We start from the raw sequence: 16,044 nt of genomic DNA on the forward strand, positions 1-16,044 counted from the left end.
TTGAAGAAACCAGTTCACAAGTCAAAGGGTTTATTGATGAGAAGCCTTGTAGTATGTTGATCAAGCTACAATAGTTTGACCTGATTTAGTAATAAAAGAGTGGAAAGTTACATCCATGTATAAAAAAAGACGAATGAGTGACGTGAACAGCAACTCGACACAAGCTTTCAGCAAGGGTAAATTAGAAGTTCCAATTACTTTACGAAACTTCTCTATACTTTATGATGGATGAGTAACTGACATTAAGGAAGAATTCATGTTGGGAACTGACTTTATATGGAGATAGGGATATAAGGTTAGACTAGCTTTAAATAGCTTCAGAGTTAATAACCAGGAAACCTCACTACAATATTTCACCATTGGTTGAACTTCCCGTAACAACAAGAAAAGCAGTCATTTTATCACATAGGACTTGTTAAAATAAATTTATATTGTAAATACAAGGATTTGTCAAAAATACATTTATAACTAGTAACTGAACCATAATAGATCTAAACACTCTAGTATGTCGTGGTGGATTAATTGTTGCTAGAGCTTTTGTGGATTTTAAGAATAAAGATTTCGTCATTAGAGCTATGAATATATCAAACAATAAATTTCGAGCCAAGCTTGGACGGAACATTGGAAGATATGAGACTGTACAGGTATTATTTCTACACCAGAAAGCATAAGAAGTAATTAATTTTGAGGAAAGATGTAGGCATTCCAATGTCAAACCCTTAATAAAAACAGCATACTATCTCACTTACAACAGTGTAGGTTCAGGGTAGTAGTGGTCTTGAAGCTAAGCAGTGTCATAGATTACATAACATGCCAAAATACCGTTTTCAGTGAACCCATGACTTAGGTACAAAAATAATAAAATATCCAACAAGATTCACTCAAGATAAACAAACCCCACTATGTCATCTAGTCATATAACTTTCTCTTCCAAAATAGGCTGAGACTTTCAAAAAAGATAGGAACGTTGAAGAAATATGAAGAAGAACGAATTCACAAGGTTTTGTACGGAGCACTTAAAATTATTAAAGTTACAAAGAAAGACGCCTAATCCTAGTAATTGTCTCCACGCTATGAATGCTGTATCTGGAACAAAATAGTTTGGAAAGGTGGCTCTTAAGAGCATATATTGATGGGTATGAGCAGTTTGACAAAACAAGTGGAAAGAAGACAGCCGTCATTGTGGGAAATAAATTGTGCAAATTTGTCGTGTGATCATTTGTATCGTGTAATGCTCTTGCTACATCTCAGTGATCAGTGGAATCTACTGTTTCTTGCTACTTTGGAACATCATACTTAGCTATTTGATGACTTAATCGCATATGGATAAACATTTGATAATCCATGATGACGAGAAAACCCATTTGTAGAGAAACTTATATATTTAAAAACGGCTGATATAGGTAGAGTAAGCACTAACAGAGGAGCGAACAACGGTTTTCGGTCATCGTCAGGTTCACAAAGAAAGAAAGAAAGGGTTACTGACCGGTAGCTGACCACATGTTTTAAGGTGGTTGTGTACTTGAGTGTAACAATGTCGAGAGCGTGCTTAGATGTTTGATTATATTTATTAATATAGGTATAAAGGTGTTCCTTTGTATTGGTTTATTTTGGGCTTGAGTTGTATAAGTAAGGCTTTAATTTCACGTTTGTTTGTTTCTTTATTTAGTATTTGGTTGTTTTCTATGGTTATGTTGTATTTAATTGATTTACATTGTTTGAAAACGTGTGAAGGTGACTTTTTGTGTTCTTTGAATCTGGTTTCCATTTTTCTACTTGTTTCGACTTCTATATTGGAAAAACAAGCTGGAAAAATATTGATTGTGCTCTTACTATAATTATTTTGCAAAATCATTTTCTGATATTGCTAATACTCTAAACAAGTTTCTGAAAAGAATAAGAAATGTGGTTGCATAATCCAGAGAAAGAAACAATTCAAGCCAAAGGTTATCCATAATGATTGTGTTTAAAAGTTTATAGGTGAAAAACGGACCACCTGGGTAATTCTAGAGAAGACTTGCTAGTGATCCTATGGTTCTTGTCAAGAACTAGTTCCAGAGGAATTACAAGGTTAAAGTCACTAAATGATTTGCTCAACAACCTTTAGGAAAGAAGTCTTCCAAGAGGTCCTTCAATCTACATACTATGGTCCTAAAAGTGACAACCACCAAATGGACTTGGTGAATAGAGAGGTTTATGTATTGGTTTATTTTTTGTAATGTCAGAGAATGTAGAGACTGGGTGTACATATTTAATGTTTTTAGTTTATTTAGTTAATTGATCAGTTAGTACAAACTTTTGTTGAAAATGAAAACTCTTTTTGTGAACTTAGAATCACAACCGTGCACAAATGTAGGTAGCCTGTAAAAAGCATTAAGAAAAATACAAACTGATATACTATTGTTATGTGAACTGGTCTTTGCATTATTTTTACCCAGTAATACAAAATACCATTCATGAGGAAAGAACACATTACAGCACTTACATGGTCTCCCCGGAACAAATTAAAGGAATAAATACACACAGTCTCAACTTTCCGAACAAGCACTGACTTAAATATATAATTATCCCAGTCTTTTATCACACCTAATCATATATTTTGCGATAGTTACCTCATTTGTCTATCGACAGGGTTCTGAACTAAAGCTGCGGCTGACAATTATTTTCTTGTGTGACAACAAGAATGGCTTAACTTTTTAATTACAATTAAATGCATAATTCCTGTAAGAGAACCAAGCACTGTGCAATTACATTCACAACTCCACTTGTCATTGAGGAAAAGCTAACGTTGTAGGTTGCTTGTGCAACTCACTGCGTGTGAAAGGAGAGCTATAAAAACCTTTTTTTAAAATCACTTTAACGCTAAAATTGGGGAAACATTAAGGTTTGAAGAAGGATTACAGATTTTAACTTGCCTTTTCTACGGAGCGTAGAAGAACTGAAGATGATTTATTTCAGGTTTTAAAGTTTGTTTGAACGTAGACAAACTAATTATGGGTTTCTATTTGGTTTAATGGAAAGGTACGGATGGGGCTAAAATATTGAATATTAGAGGAAAGAAATATAAACTTTGGACGCTCAGGTCCAGTCTCGTTCTTAGGCATACATTTTCCCCTATCAGTGCCATTTTCATGTCGAACGGTTTTTCAGGTAATGGACATTGTGCTTGTAATTTAAACTGTTAATTTAAGTTCCTTTTGGATAATTTTACCTATATGAAAGAATATTACACTATTAAGTCAGGCTGCTTTCTTCTTTGGGTGACCCCTATGGGCAGAATGGTCATCTGCTACTTCTTCTTTCTTTGTGTGTTTTAATATATTTAAAAAGTATATTATATGAAAGAAATTAATGTTAAGTAAAGCACAACTGATATTAAAAGAGTTAGAATTCCATAAGTGTTATAAGCGCATACATACAAATATATTAAGAAGGTTTTATATTTTGTAATTTAATTTGTTTTTTGTAACGCGTTGTCACGTATATTAAGCATATAATCATGATTCTCGTTTTCAAAATATAGTTTTATCAAATAGGGAAGTGAAACAAACAAATGAAAACAATTCTTTTGAAAATATTTAAGTTAGTGACTTTTAATTTCTTCACCTTTTTGTCGCAAAGCGAGGTAACTTGTAATTAAAAGTTTTAAGTGTGCATATAAAAACATTAGTAATTATATCTGAACAATATTGAAAATTTAATAATAGTAGAAATAAACGAACTTTTAACGCCAAAATGTTATTTTTATTTAATTGGACACTCAACTTTTACCTTTGCAACTTCTCCATGAGTATTTCTTCCATAAAACACAAAGAAAGGTTGTTTATTTCTAGTATTAACACGTTTTTAATACCTTAATATGCATTGTGGAAATTAAACATTGAGAGTTCGTGATGGCGCTGCAATGGTAGGGAGGGTGTATAACGTGATGTAATTGTGTAAGGAGAAGTTTTGAATGAATTGCTTTTGCTTTAAAATTATAACTTATTAATATACTGAAAGTTGTTTTTGTATATCTTACTTCTTAAGTTTGTTGCAATTTGAAAAACAATAAAAAGGTTTGGCTTTTCATTTCAGAGTTATATAGGTTCAGAGCGTAATATTAATACTTATAATGTTAGGTCCCCATTATGTCATTGTTACTGTGACAATGATAGTGTGTTGTATTATAGATTTAATTTTTTTATTTTAAATACTTTTTAATTTCTTGTTTTATAACACGAGCTCCAACCCTGGTAATAGCATTTTTCTGCTTCAATTTATCAAGAGCGGAAAGTATATCATTTCACTGATATTTTAATAATAGTACAAAAGTTCGTACCAACTTAGTTTTGTTAAATAATCAATAAATTGTGAATATGTGTTTAAGTCACATTAATTAGAATTTATGGTTTGGATCTAGGATTTTCTATTAATAATTATTGAAATAAGTCATAACCCTATAAATTGTATTACATTTGAGTACAAGTTGCAGTGTATGTGATATAGCACACTGTTTTTTTAATGTTATGCAATTAAAGGTATGTGGCAGGATATGAAAATATTAATGCAATATAAAAGAGATTCAGTCCAGCAGTCTCAGGTGGCCAGTGTGCAAGACTCATAATTTAAAGTTTGCAGGTTCAAATCTCCATCACACCAAAGATGCCATTTCAGCTATGGGGCCATTATAATGTATGGTCAATCCCACTGTTCACTGGTAAAAGAGTAGCCCAAGAGTTGGCAGTGGTGGTGTTGGTTGACTGCCTTCCATTTAGTTTTCATTGGCATATTTGGACAACTATGGCAGATAGCCCTTGTATAATTTTGCACAAAATTAAAACATGAACAATGTAAAAAAGAATAACAGCATAAAATACTTAACATGGCTTAATGTGCTTAAATTCAAAATACAAACTTGACACATTGAGAGAGAGGCATTTCCCATTGGTATATAAAAAAAAATTGGATATTTTTAGTTACAAGGATATTTTTGTTATGGAAAATCTCCAATATTTTATATGATAGTGGGAAGTTTTTCTCTTGGAGTGTTATTTTATAAATATAAAAGTCATTGATGGAATTGTCTGCTGCAGGATTGTTGTTAGGTTATGCCTTACATTATACAAATTTAATAGAATTATTTTATAATCAATTTAAAGTGACTGGTCAAATCATGAGGTAACTATATATCTAAATATTAAAAAATGTAATTTTATTTTCTTTGCATTAGACTTAGTGTAATGAAACTCATCCAATCTGACAAAACTTTTTTACCAAAACATTTGAGCTTAGTCTTAGAAATGTCATATAGTATTGTGAGCAGGTTAACCATAATATTAAATTACAAAAATATTCATTTAAATAAAATGGTAAACAATCCATTCTCCTCATTTCCTTTAAGCTCTATAACATAAGCCCTTGATAATGTATACTTTCCACTACTATTATTTCTAATTTTTATTTTAGAAAATCTTTAATGAAATAACTTACTGCTTTTCCTTGTATTTTTATTTTTTCATACCTCAAATGTATCCAGCCATTTGCAAATATAATAAATATATATTTGAACATGTTGATCCAGATTTAGTATATTTCTGATAACTTCTTGTTTAATATTTTAGCCTGCTTAAAGTATTTTGTGTGCATATAACACTTGGAAGAACTCCTGAAATTGCTATTTAATCATTTTTATATTTTAAAGTAAAGACGCTCTTTGTACCTGGTTATTGTAGTTAGCATAAATATTGGTGTACAAATAGCATAGCTATAGAATTCTAGACAAGCTTTTCTTACAGAATGCTGTTTTTCATGTATGTGATACCCTTTGTAAGCTGGTATCAAAGGACAATTACCATTGAACTGGTGAACATATTTTAATATAATTTGAGATTTTCTTTTAAAGTATTAATAAGATTTCCTTGACTGAAAAACTTAAGTTGATATTATGAAAATGTTTACTTGCCAAAACTGTATATTGCACATGAATAGGAATACCAACAAAAGCAGTCAACATCAAAGGTTAAAATGTTTTAATATCTAATATGATGCATTTTCTGACCTTATACATAAAAGTTATTCTTAATTTAAAAATTGTCTAACCATTGAAGATAATTTGGTGTCTTTGATGGAACTAGTATCCTAAATATTTTCACTAATATCTACAGTACAACAATAATCTTTAATTGTTGTAAAAATCACAAGTTGTTTAATGTTCTTAGGTGATACAAAATTATATTTATCAGGATTTTGTAACAGTTCAAGTGTAGTTGCATTCTCCTTTGAATAATTTACATTAAGTGATAAAACATGTAATAGTTATTTTTAATATCATGATCTATACTTAATCTAGATAAGTTTGTGTTTCAAATGTAAGTGCATTTTAAATTTATTTTAATTCTAAAAGTGGAAACAGTATTGCCTACATACTTTGTGTTATAGTAGTTATATAGAATACTGGTGAAAATGTTTTATTTACATGTGTAGTGTTTTGTAAATATGGCTCACACATTTCAGAGCATTGCCATTTATGAGAACAAACTAAGGTATGCCATATTTATTTGTTGTACCTTTCTTCAAAAATATTGGTTTACTACTTACTATATGAATATAAGTGTTTATTTTAATTTGCCATTAGTTGTTGAACTTGTAATGTGAAGATGATTTGCATAGCTAACTTAGAATTTATTTTTAAAACTACTATAAATCTTCTAAGTTGACCAAACATCTTGAGATGCTACTTAATATATCATTGACAGTGAGGATACCCTGCACATGAAATAAGCATTAAAAATGTTATAAGTGTGTGTGTGTGTATATGCATAAAAGAAAAATATATTTAATTAGCTATACTGAAGGTCAGGTTCATTTTTAGTTTTACTCTTTTAGTACATAAATTACTGTGATCATAACTTGGTATTATTATTATTATATGGTCACTTATGAAGAAATTCAAGATCTTATTAGACATTCAAATAAGAAAACACGATACATGAAAAAAATATTTATTGTTCTAAGTACTTGAGTGTATCTTTCAATGACAAATTTGAAAAATGAATGTATTTGAAATGCAGAAGTATACAAGTGCACTCATGCTTAGTTAGATCTAAAAAAAAAATTTCAAATATTCTTTTTGCAAGACATATTTACTTCAGCTTCTACATTAATTTGAATTGGTCATAATAATTGAAATTAGAATTTCCAGTTACTGTTTTTTACTCTTTCAACTGTTTAAGTAATCAAAACCTTGCTGTTATGTTTATTGTTAAGTATAATTTGAGAATCTCCTTCAGTTTTATTCCTGTTGCCAGCAAACTTTCTTGCCCTGGCTTTGTTATGCTAAAACTACTAAGGCTGTCAGTCAATGTCACTACTTTTGAACTGTTCAATAGAGGAAAGGCACCCATTGTCAACTTTTTTTTTTTTTTTTTAACTGTTAACCAGCAGGAGGGTGACTGAGTGACAGTACCTGACACAAACGTTTTTTTGCTTCCACATACCATAATTTGAAAAATACTGCATTGATCAGTTAACGGGACTGTGAATTAATCCATTTACATATAACACTGATTGCCAGGTCTACTGTTTATAAAAGTCCAAAATAATAGATAATAATAAGAAAATTAGTTAGTACTTGAATTTTCTAATAAATAGTTGGAATATTGGTATTATAATTAAAACAATTGTGCTACATGTAATAAATGTTATATTCTGAACATACCATGCAGTGTTTTTAGCACAATCTGCCTTTAACTTCTGTCATTTAAATAAAACGCCACAAATTGGACAACAGGAAGTAGTAAATAACAGTAAAAAAAAAAGTCACAATAAGATTAAAGAAAGCTCAATTATAATAGTAAAAAAATGACAGAAAATGAAGTGACAATACTAATTTCAGTCATAACTTTTTAGGTGATTGAATATGTAAGGTAACTCAGGATGGCAAAATTTCCTGACTTTTTCCTGATTTCTGTAGAACATTAACTGAGGAATTTGAACAGTGAAACAAGGAATTTAGCACTAAAATAGAACAGTGAAAAATATTTTCAAGGGTACTTTTTTCTTTTTTTAGTTTTAGGTATAAATACTTAAAATTTTAAGGTTGTTTGAAAACTGTAATTTCAGCTACATTTTTCAGAAAAGTGCACTCTCTTCCAGGCAGTTTTTATTTTTATTTTCTTGTTTTTTTGCTTTTTCCTTTGTATTTCATGACAGTAAATGCAAATAACTGACAATTTTTTATAAATTAATTGTTTTTTGGAATGAGTACTTATGTTGACCTTCAAACAAATAAGTAATTTATAGTAAAGCCAAACAAGTAAGTAATTTATAGTAAAGGACCTCTATCTTCAGCTACTTACTTTCCCTTCTCTTTCTGTTTGGTTTGACTGATCTTCCTTTTTATTTTTTTCTAATAGGGAACAACTTCAATGGTGTTTACCTCTTCTATCATTTCATATCTTTCTATATAGAACATTGGTAGAATATGGTTGAGTTCAGTAGATTCAGGAAGACTCCAGATTTAGCTGTTACATTATAAGAGAATCATGTGAACAAGTTTAGCCAATTATATTTTTTCAGATGTAAATGGCCTCATGGGACTGAGGACAAATTTATATGCTGGAGATGTGCATTACATGCTAAAACACTTTGTTAAAATAATACTGAATACGTTATATACATGCATGAGGCTTTAAGCAACGTAATCAATGATATTATTTAAGGTTAAAAAACCTTCCCATTTTTTAAGGTGACAGTACGTGTGTTTTTCTTATAGCAAAGCCACATCAGGCTATCTGCTGAGCCCACCAAAGGAAATCAGACCCTTGATTTTAGCGTTCTAAATCCGTAGACTTAGGAGGCAGGTGACATTGCAATTAAATGCTAATATTTAGTTGAAAATACTGTTAAACTGTTATTTATACTGGCTCATTATAGATTTTCATTTAGGAAATTGAAAATTAATCCATGGTTTCTATGTTTATTCAATTCAGATTGGTGAATTTTATTATTTTGATCATCATTTGATATTGATATTTTGTGTCAGTTTAAATTTTTATATTAATCACGGTTATTGATTTATTTTATTTTCAAGCTAGAAGAGTAAGCATGCAAGTTGTATGAATGTCACCAAAGTAAATTATCTGGAACTCTAGAGAGCATTTTATTCATAATATTTGTCAGGAACTTGCACATATCTTATGTAAATGTTTAAACATTTTTATATCAGTTTTGAGTTATGTTATTGTATTATTTCCATTCAGTGCTAAATTAATAAGGAATATTGCTTTTGTAGCTATCTTTTGAAAAAAAAAATAGTATGTGTCATTATGCTGTGTAAAGTTCAAAGTTTTTAATTTTAATTGATATGCAATGATGAACAACATAGCACAGAGGTAGGTTGTACATATGTATGTATTTTTTAAGCTCGACTATCAGTTTAAATTAATATGTAATGGTTTTGAAGTAACTTACACTATTAATTCTTAAATTTTAATTATAATAATCACATTATTTGCATTATGGTTTAGTTGCCACAGAATGTTGATAATTTGATAAAGTTATAGTTTTTGTTTGTAGAGTATTAAAATTATTGTAATTATTTTGAAACTAACAGTCTGTCACCAGTGTTGCCTGTAAAGAAGATGCTAAATTTAGTTTTGTGAAGGAGCTGACAACATGGCAGATAGTAAGGAAGCAAGAGGTGGGCGTGGATTGCAGAAATCACATCTTTTAAAGGTTGTACTTTTAGGTGATGGAGGAGTAGGGAAGAGTTGCTTGATGAACAGATTCGTCAATAATCAGTTTGATTCAGAATCCTATCATACCATTGGTGTGGAATTTCTAAATAAAGATATCACAGTGAGAGGAGAAACTTACACTTTACAGATTTGGGATACAGCAGGGCAGGAGAGGTTTCGTAGTCTTCGCACTCCATTTTATAGAGGTTCTGATATTTGCATACTAAGCTATGGAGTTGATGATAGAAAAAGTTTTGAGAATTTGAGTATGTGGAAGAAAGAATTTGTATACTATGCAGATGTAAAAGATTCTACTACATTTCCAATTGTCGTTGTTGGAAATAAAATGGACATTCCACCAAGTGAACAGCAAGTAACTACAGAAGAGGCTCAGTTGTGGTGTAATAATAATGGCAATTACTCTTTTGTGGCAACAAGTGCAAAGGATGCAATAAATGTTGAAAAAGCTTTCCACATGGCTGTTGGAAACTGGTTGAAGATGGAAGAAACAATGGAAAAACCTTGCTTAGGAAATACCCTGGATTTGAGGAAACTTCAGAATAAGAAATCTTGTTGTGTAATACTATGATTTTGCAGTCCTAAGTTCCAAAATTTGTGATAAAGGTTAAATGAGGATTGTGTGAATTGGTCGCATAATATCTTTCTAGAGTGTGTCAGATTTATTTTTTGGGTGGACACAAATATTTATTATTGGTACACCTCTGCCTAAATTGTTGCTCTCATTATATATATTTTTGTATTTTGATCAAGAATGCTATTACTTAAAAGCGACACAATTATGAATTTTATGGGTTTTACTATAGTGGCTTTTGTAGCAGTCTATTATTGTGTTGTGAAAACTACTCAATTTGACCTTCAGAAAAATATTTTTTGTTGAAAAAACATTCACAAGTGATGCTTGTGAGCAGTTCAATGTTAACATCAATTGTAGAGGTGATTATGACTTAACTATCTGTGCTCCTAAAGAATGAGTACAGAATGTTCTAATTTATATAATAGAGAAATTGTTACAAAACACCTTAAATGATTTTAGTATTATACTCCTTATGTAAAATGAAGTGTTCTTTGATGTTAGAGATGATTGGGGTAATCATTCTATAAACTCTTTTACACCTAGTCATACCCTTAGTTTATATTTTGTACAGAAAGTATGGTAAATCAGCTTTAGTTTGCACTAGTACTTCTAATAGTCATGAAAAAAGTCTTTTAAAAAGCATGATTTGGTTACCGAAAAAAATCAACCTTAGTGAGATATAAAATACAATATTATGAAAAACGTAACTCTCAATCAAAACATCAATTTTATCTTATTACATCCTGTTTCATAGGCGATCCCAAATTAGATGATTAGTTCATGTACCATAACAAATTCTTTGGTTTGTTAGTGAGTTAGACACAAAAAAAATTTGATCAACCAAACATGAATTATTATCGATCTGTTTGTATTCATTTGTAGTTCTCCCAGATATAGCTATTTAAAGCCATATTATTTGATTATTATATAGTTACTTATGAAACAATGATTGCTTACAAGAAAACGTCATCAGACAATTGGACTTTTAGTGAAAAGTATGATTTTAAGAACAGTCTGCCTAGAGAACTTTTATGAATAGTGCAGTTCTAGTACACCCATGTGGATCCTCATAAAGGCCCATAACTCATGTTCTGCTTATAGATTTTCCATAAAAAGCTACATACTTTATTTAACCTGCAATTAGAAAAAGTCTGATATTAGATCTTTAAATTTCAATTAAAATTGTAGTTTCTGTTTAAAAAATAATTAAATTACATACTAAAGTATATTGTTTTAAATAATTGTAACTAAGCTTAAAAATTTGGATTAAGTGGGTATCTGGTAGGAATTGTTTTGGTTAGTTGTATGACAAGCTCACAAGAAAATGTGAAGTAAAACTGTAAATTCTGGATTGCCATTTTTAAAATGTAATTATACAATCTATAAGGGTTTTTATTGTACTTTAATAAGAACTTTGTTTTATTATAAATATATTGTATAATAAACTGGAGAAAGGTGAATACTATTAAATGGGGAAAGTTTAGAGGGAATTACATTTCAGTTGAAATTTTCTCCATTTACCAAGTTTACATTTAGATATATGTTGTTCTATAACTGTTGTATAAAGACAGAATTTCACTTGAGGCTTAATATTTCTCTAAAGTACATTGTGATGTGTAAATTAAACCTTTATTGTTCAAAGGTTATAAGGGAAAACTTTGCATGCCATTACCTACAGTGTTCTGTTTAAAAAAAAGTACTAATTGATGGATATTGTTCAGAAATTGGTAGTGGAACAATACTTAATACATGGCTCAAATTTCTTGAAGAGAAGTGAGCACTAAATAAAATTATCTTTTAATGTAGCTTTTTCTTCCAAAGCTTCTGATCAAATACTTCTGAACATTATTAATGAATGTAGTAATATTGACTGTGTACAGTTATCCAAAAAAGTAAGCACTTTGATCTTTTATTTGATGATAATAACATCATGGAAGACTCGGATGTGTCACTTTTGAATGCACTGAGGTACTATACACGTAAAAATAGCTTTAGTCAGTGATCATCTTGCACATTATTAACAAGTTTAACATCAGAAAATTGAAATATAGAAAAACAGCATTTTGTTCTTTATTATAAATTGAGTAAGTAAGAAAGTTGCAGTTTATAGTTTTTCTTATATAAATAAATGTAAACATCAAGATATATTCATTTTAACATAACTGTAACATTAAGTAAATGTTATATTTGTTTATTATGGAACTATAAATTAATTTCAATACTTAATGTATTAAGTTAAATACAATAGATTGTTTTAATTCACAGGATTTTTACCTTTTAAAGTAATAATTATTCATGAATGAGAAAATAAAACTTATTATTTAGCATATATTAACTAAATTTCAATTGGAAGATTACATACTAGGTTGATTTTATCTTGTCAATCTTTGCACCTTATCTCTAATGTGTACCTTCATTATAGGATACAATACTAGATTCCTGAAGGAAGCACCAGTGTCTTCTGTATTTGATCTCATCTTATCCACCTTTAGCAGTCATTTAATATAATTATCTCTTGATGGTTAGTTCCCATTTTCAATGTTTCTTTGTAATTAATATCAATGTATTCTCAGTTTTCACACACTTTTTTTTTGTACAAATGAGTCTATTATGAGAATGTAATTTTTATTTTCACTGTTACATGTGGTGCTTGTGGGTAGTGTTTGGGTTTTGTACAGGATATTGCAAATCCCATTCAGCACAGAATGGTGGTTATTTTATGCTAATCATAATATGTTTGCAGTGAAAAGCAAAAGTTATTTTCACAAGTTTGTTTTTTTTGTTTTTTATGATCTCAAAAAGTATGTTAGCCTGTATTTACCTAATAACTCTTCAATATATACAAAGTTCACAATAGTTTCTTAAATCATTGGAAAGACATGATTTACAAAAGTAATTAATTTGTTAACTTAAAATATTATACTAAATGTATATTTTATACACATCTCTGCTACAGTTCTGTAGAGAAGTCACATTAAGACAGATTCCACAAAAAAATGAAGTTTAAAAGTAAATAAAACCAGCATACTTTCTTTATAACATGGTTTTAGGTAAAGTGTGTTACTGATGAAAATGTTTTAGTATTTCTTAGAAATACAAATGCTGCTTTATTCATTAGTATTACTTTAATTACTTGAAAATTCTTTGTGTGAAATTTAACTGAATAAAAATATTCAAACAAAAATAATGTTTTATATATTTCATTTCAAAAGGTACATTTAATAAATTAACTAAAAAGTATTTTCAAACACACCCACTGTACTGATGTTGAAATTAACACTAAAATACACAATTAAACATAATAGCTATTTATTCAACTTTTTCCAACCATCAATAAATAAAGCATATTTTATAAATATACATACAATTTGAATTTAGTGAACTATGTTAATTGTTTTAATTGACAAGGATTTTACTTTATAAATTGATAATTATTAAGATATGAAAAAACAACACAAGACAAACTAACTACTTAACATGTTAACTTTTATTTGATGTGGTAACAGTATGCCATAAATTCAGTAAGATTTTGAAAAGTGACTTGTTAAATTATAGTCTATTTATTGAGCTTTATAAGTCTATTTCCCAAAGCTAGCTATAGTAGGTGATGTAGTCCAACAAAAATTCTTTTTTTTATTATTATTATTTGTTAAACATTAGATTCGTATTTTTCTAATGGCCTGAATGCAAGTTGAAATTTTACACATTGGGTATCACAGGAGGTTTTGTAGTGACCAGTTTGACAGTGATTCCCTCATTTGTTTCATTCTGTATTGAAAAAATCTTTCTTTTCCTAGTACCTTCTTTAATGCAAATTATACACCCTACTTTTATAATTGAATTGTATTGCACATACAAAGTCGACACTTTTAGAACAAATGACTGAAAATTTTTGGTATTTGTACAGTTTCAATCAAATAAAAGCTGTGTTGTTGTATTTTTATCTTCTTATTGGCTTGCTATTTTCTTTTCACAGTTTTTCTTTATCAGTGAATACTAATTTTTTATTGTTTTACTTCCATTCCTTCTGAATTACGATCATGGATTTGTTTTATATAATTTATATTTGAAACCATTGGTGCTTAGTGAAACTCCATAATTACAGAATTGAGGGAAAACAAGACAACTTTACATTTCACACAAACATTTTTGATCATGGTTTCTCAAGTAATGATCATGGCTGTACTGTCAAAACCATGGTAATAAATATATGACGTCTTTGTGAAATGTACAGTTGTCTTGTTTTTCCTCAATTCTGTAATGAATGTTTTATTTTTGAGTTTGTTGTATACTAAGGTTTTATGTTCATTCATGTTGAATATAAATGTTTTCTATAAGGATATCAGTTTAAAGCAATATTGAGAGAGCTATATCTAATTTTAGTAACTTGAGAATGATGCTGTAACTGAAACTTAGCCACTTGGTTGAGAATAATTTGTTATAAACTCTTAGACATAATTCTGCTTGGTGAAACAACAACAACAAAAAAGCTTGCAATGCATTTCTTTTTTGGTAGTACAGATGGTCGAGTTTCTTTACCTAGGAGGAATTAATTTTCTCATACACACAGTTCTGATTGATTGTATAAAGAACCTACATTTTTATTTTTTGAGAACTTATTAGCAATGTGAAGTGCTATTTTTTTTTTCTCCAGTTAGAGGAAGTATTTGTCTATTTTCTTTGGAAAATCATTTGCATTTCATTAAAATATGTTTCTGTGTATCATAACTGAAACAGTTACTAATTTAAGTTTATAAAATAATTTTGGAAATATCTCTATTCAGGTAATTTTTTACAAATTTTCATGCAGTTTTTGTATATAAATAAACACATCTGGTGATCATGATCAGATATCTTTGTAAAATGTACTAATTTCGTTACACAAATGAAGCCTATATGTTACAGTCTTTGTGTTTATTCATCTGCACTGAGCATAGATGAAAACAAGTAATAAGTTTAGCTGCCATTATTCAGAGAGATCAAATTATACCAAATTTGGAAAGCATGTACGATGACCCCGATTCATTAGAGAGAAAAAGCCTTAAAGCTTTTATTTTTCAATGCCATAATACTTGCAAATATATGCTGAAGAATATACTGAAGTATTGGTGAGAAACATCGTTTGAACAACAAATTAGAAGAAAAACATTCTTAATTATTGTCTGCCATCTCCTATTAGATAAAAGAATATAACTTTAACATGCATTTGAAATGTTAAAAAACATGCAGCAATACCTCAAAAGATTGAAGTCTTAACTTAACATGCGTGTCGTGAGCAGTGAAGGTAAGAAGTTTAGCTCTACCAGAAACTCAAAATCGCTATAACATAGAAGATGGCACTACAGATATATTGATAGTTAGTTTGAGGCACAGTGGTTAGCATGTTGGACTACAATTCGCGGGTTCGTAATTCACGTCTTCTTGCTACAAATTAATGTTCCTTACTTTAGGGTTGTTGACACGTAAGACTGGCCAGACCCCACTCTAGGGATTACCAATGGGTAGTTCTGACCAGCTGCCTTCGCTCTAGTTTTATTAGTTAAAATTTAATAAAGTTCTGTAGATCACGCCTTTCTTGTATAAATTTTCCTTTAGTATTTTTATAAATAATCTGAACGACTCTATATTTGTATGTAACAAACACCTGTTTGATGATGATGATTTTTACACGTATTCAGTGTGTGGATAAAAAAAAAAAGATAGTATAAAATTAAATTATCATCGCTTTGT

The 16,044-nt window shown here is 29.5% G+C and overlaps 1 protein-coding gene across 6 annotated transcripts; it reads left to right on the forward strand.

Annotated features, from left to right (window-relative positions):
- The first annotated feature begins 3,890 nt into the window (after positions 1 to 3,890).
- Rab9 (RAS oncogene family member Rab9) lies at positions 3,891 to 13,498 on the forward strand. Of its 6 annotated transcripts, none has more exons than XM_076506791.1 (3): positions 3,895 to 3,938; positions 8,756 to 8,843; positions 9,596 to 13,498. In XM_076506791.1, the coding sequence occupies exon 3, from the start codon at positions 9,658 to 9,660 to the stop codon at positions 10,306 to 10,308; it is 651 nt and encodes a 216-aa protein (XP_076362906.1). In that variant the 5' UTR covers positions 3,895 to 3,938; positions 8,756 to 8,843; positions 9,596 to 9,657; the 3' UTR covers positions 10,309 to 13,498. The 6 variants fall into 6 exon arrangements, with proteins under 6 accessions (XP_076362905.1, XP_076362900.1, XP_076362906.1 ...); XM_076506788.1 differs by having other exon boundaries at positions 3,900 to 4,058; XM_076506786.1 differs by having other exon boundaries at positions 3,901 to 4,058; positions 8,756 to 8,839.
- Positions 13,499 to 16,044: the final 2,546 nt, after the last annotated feature.

This window comes from Tachypleus tridentatus, chromosome 6 (genome assembly GCF_004210375.1).
Source record: "Tachypleus tridentatus isolate NWPU-2018 chromosome 6, ASM421037v1, whole genome shotgun sequence".
In the NCBI taxonomy this organism is placed as follows: Eukaryota; Metazoa; Arthropoda; class Merostomata; order Xiphosura; family Limulidae; genus Tachypleus; species Tachypleus tridentatus.

Coding starts and splice junctions, on each gene's coding strand:
- Rab9 (XM_076506790.1), top strand. CDS start 9,658: ATGGCAGATAGTAAGGAAGCAAGAGGTGGGCGTGGATTGCAGAAATCA.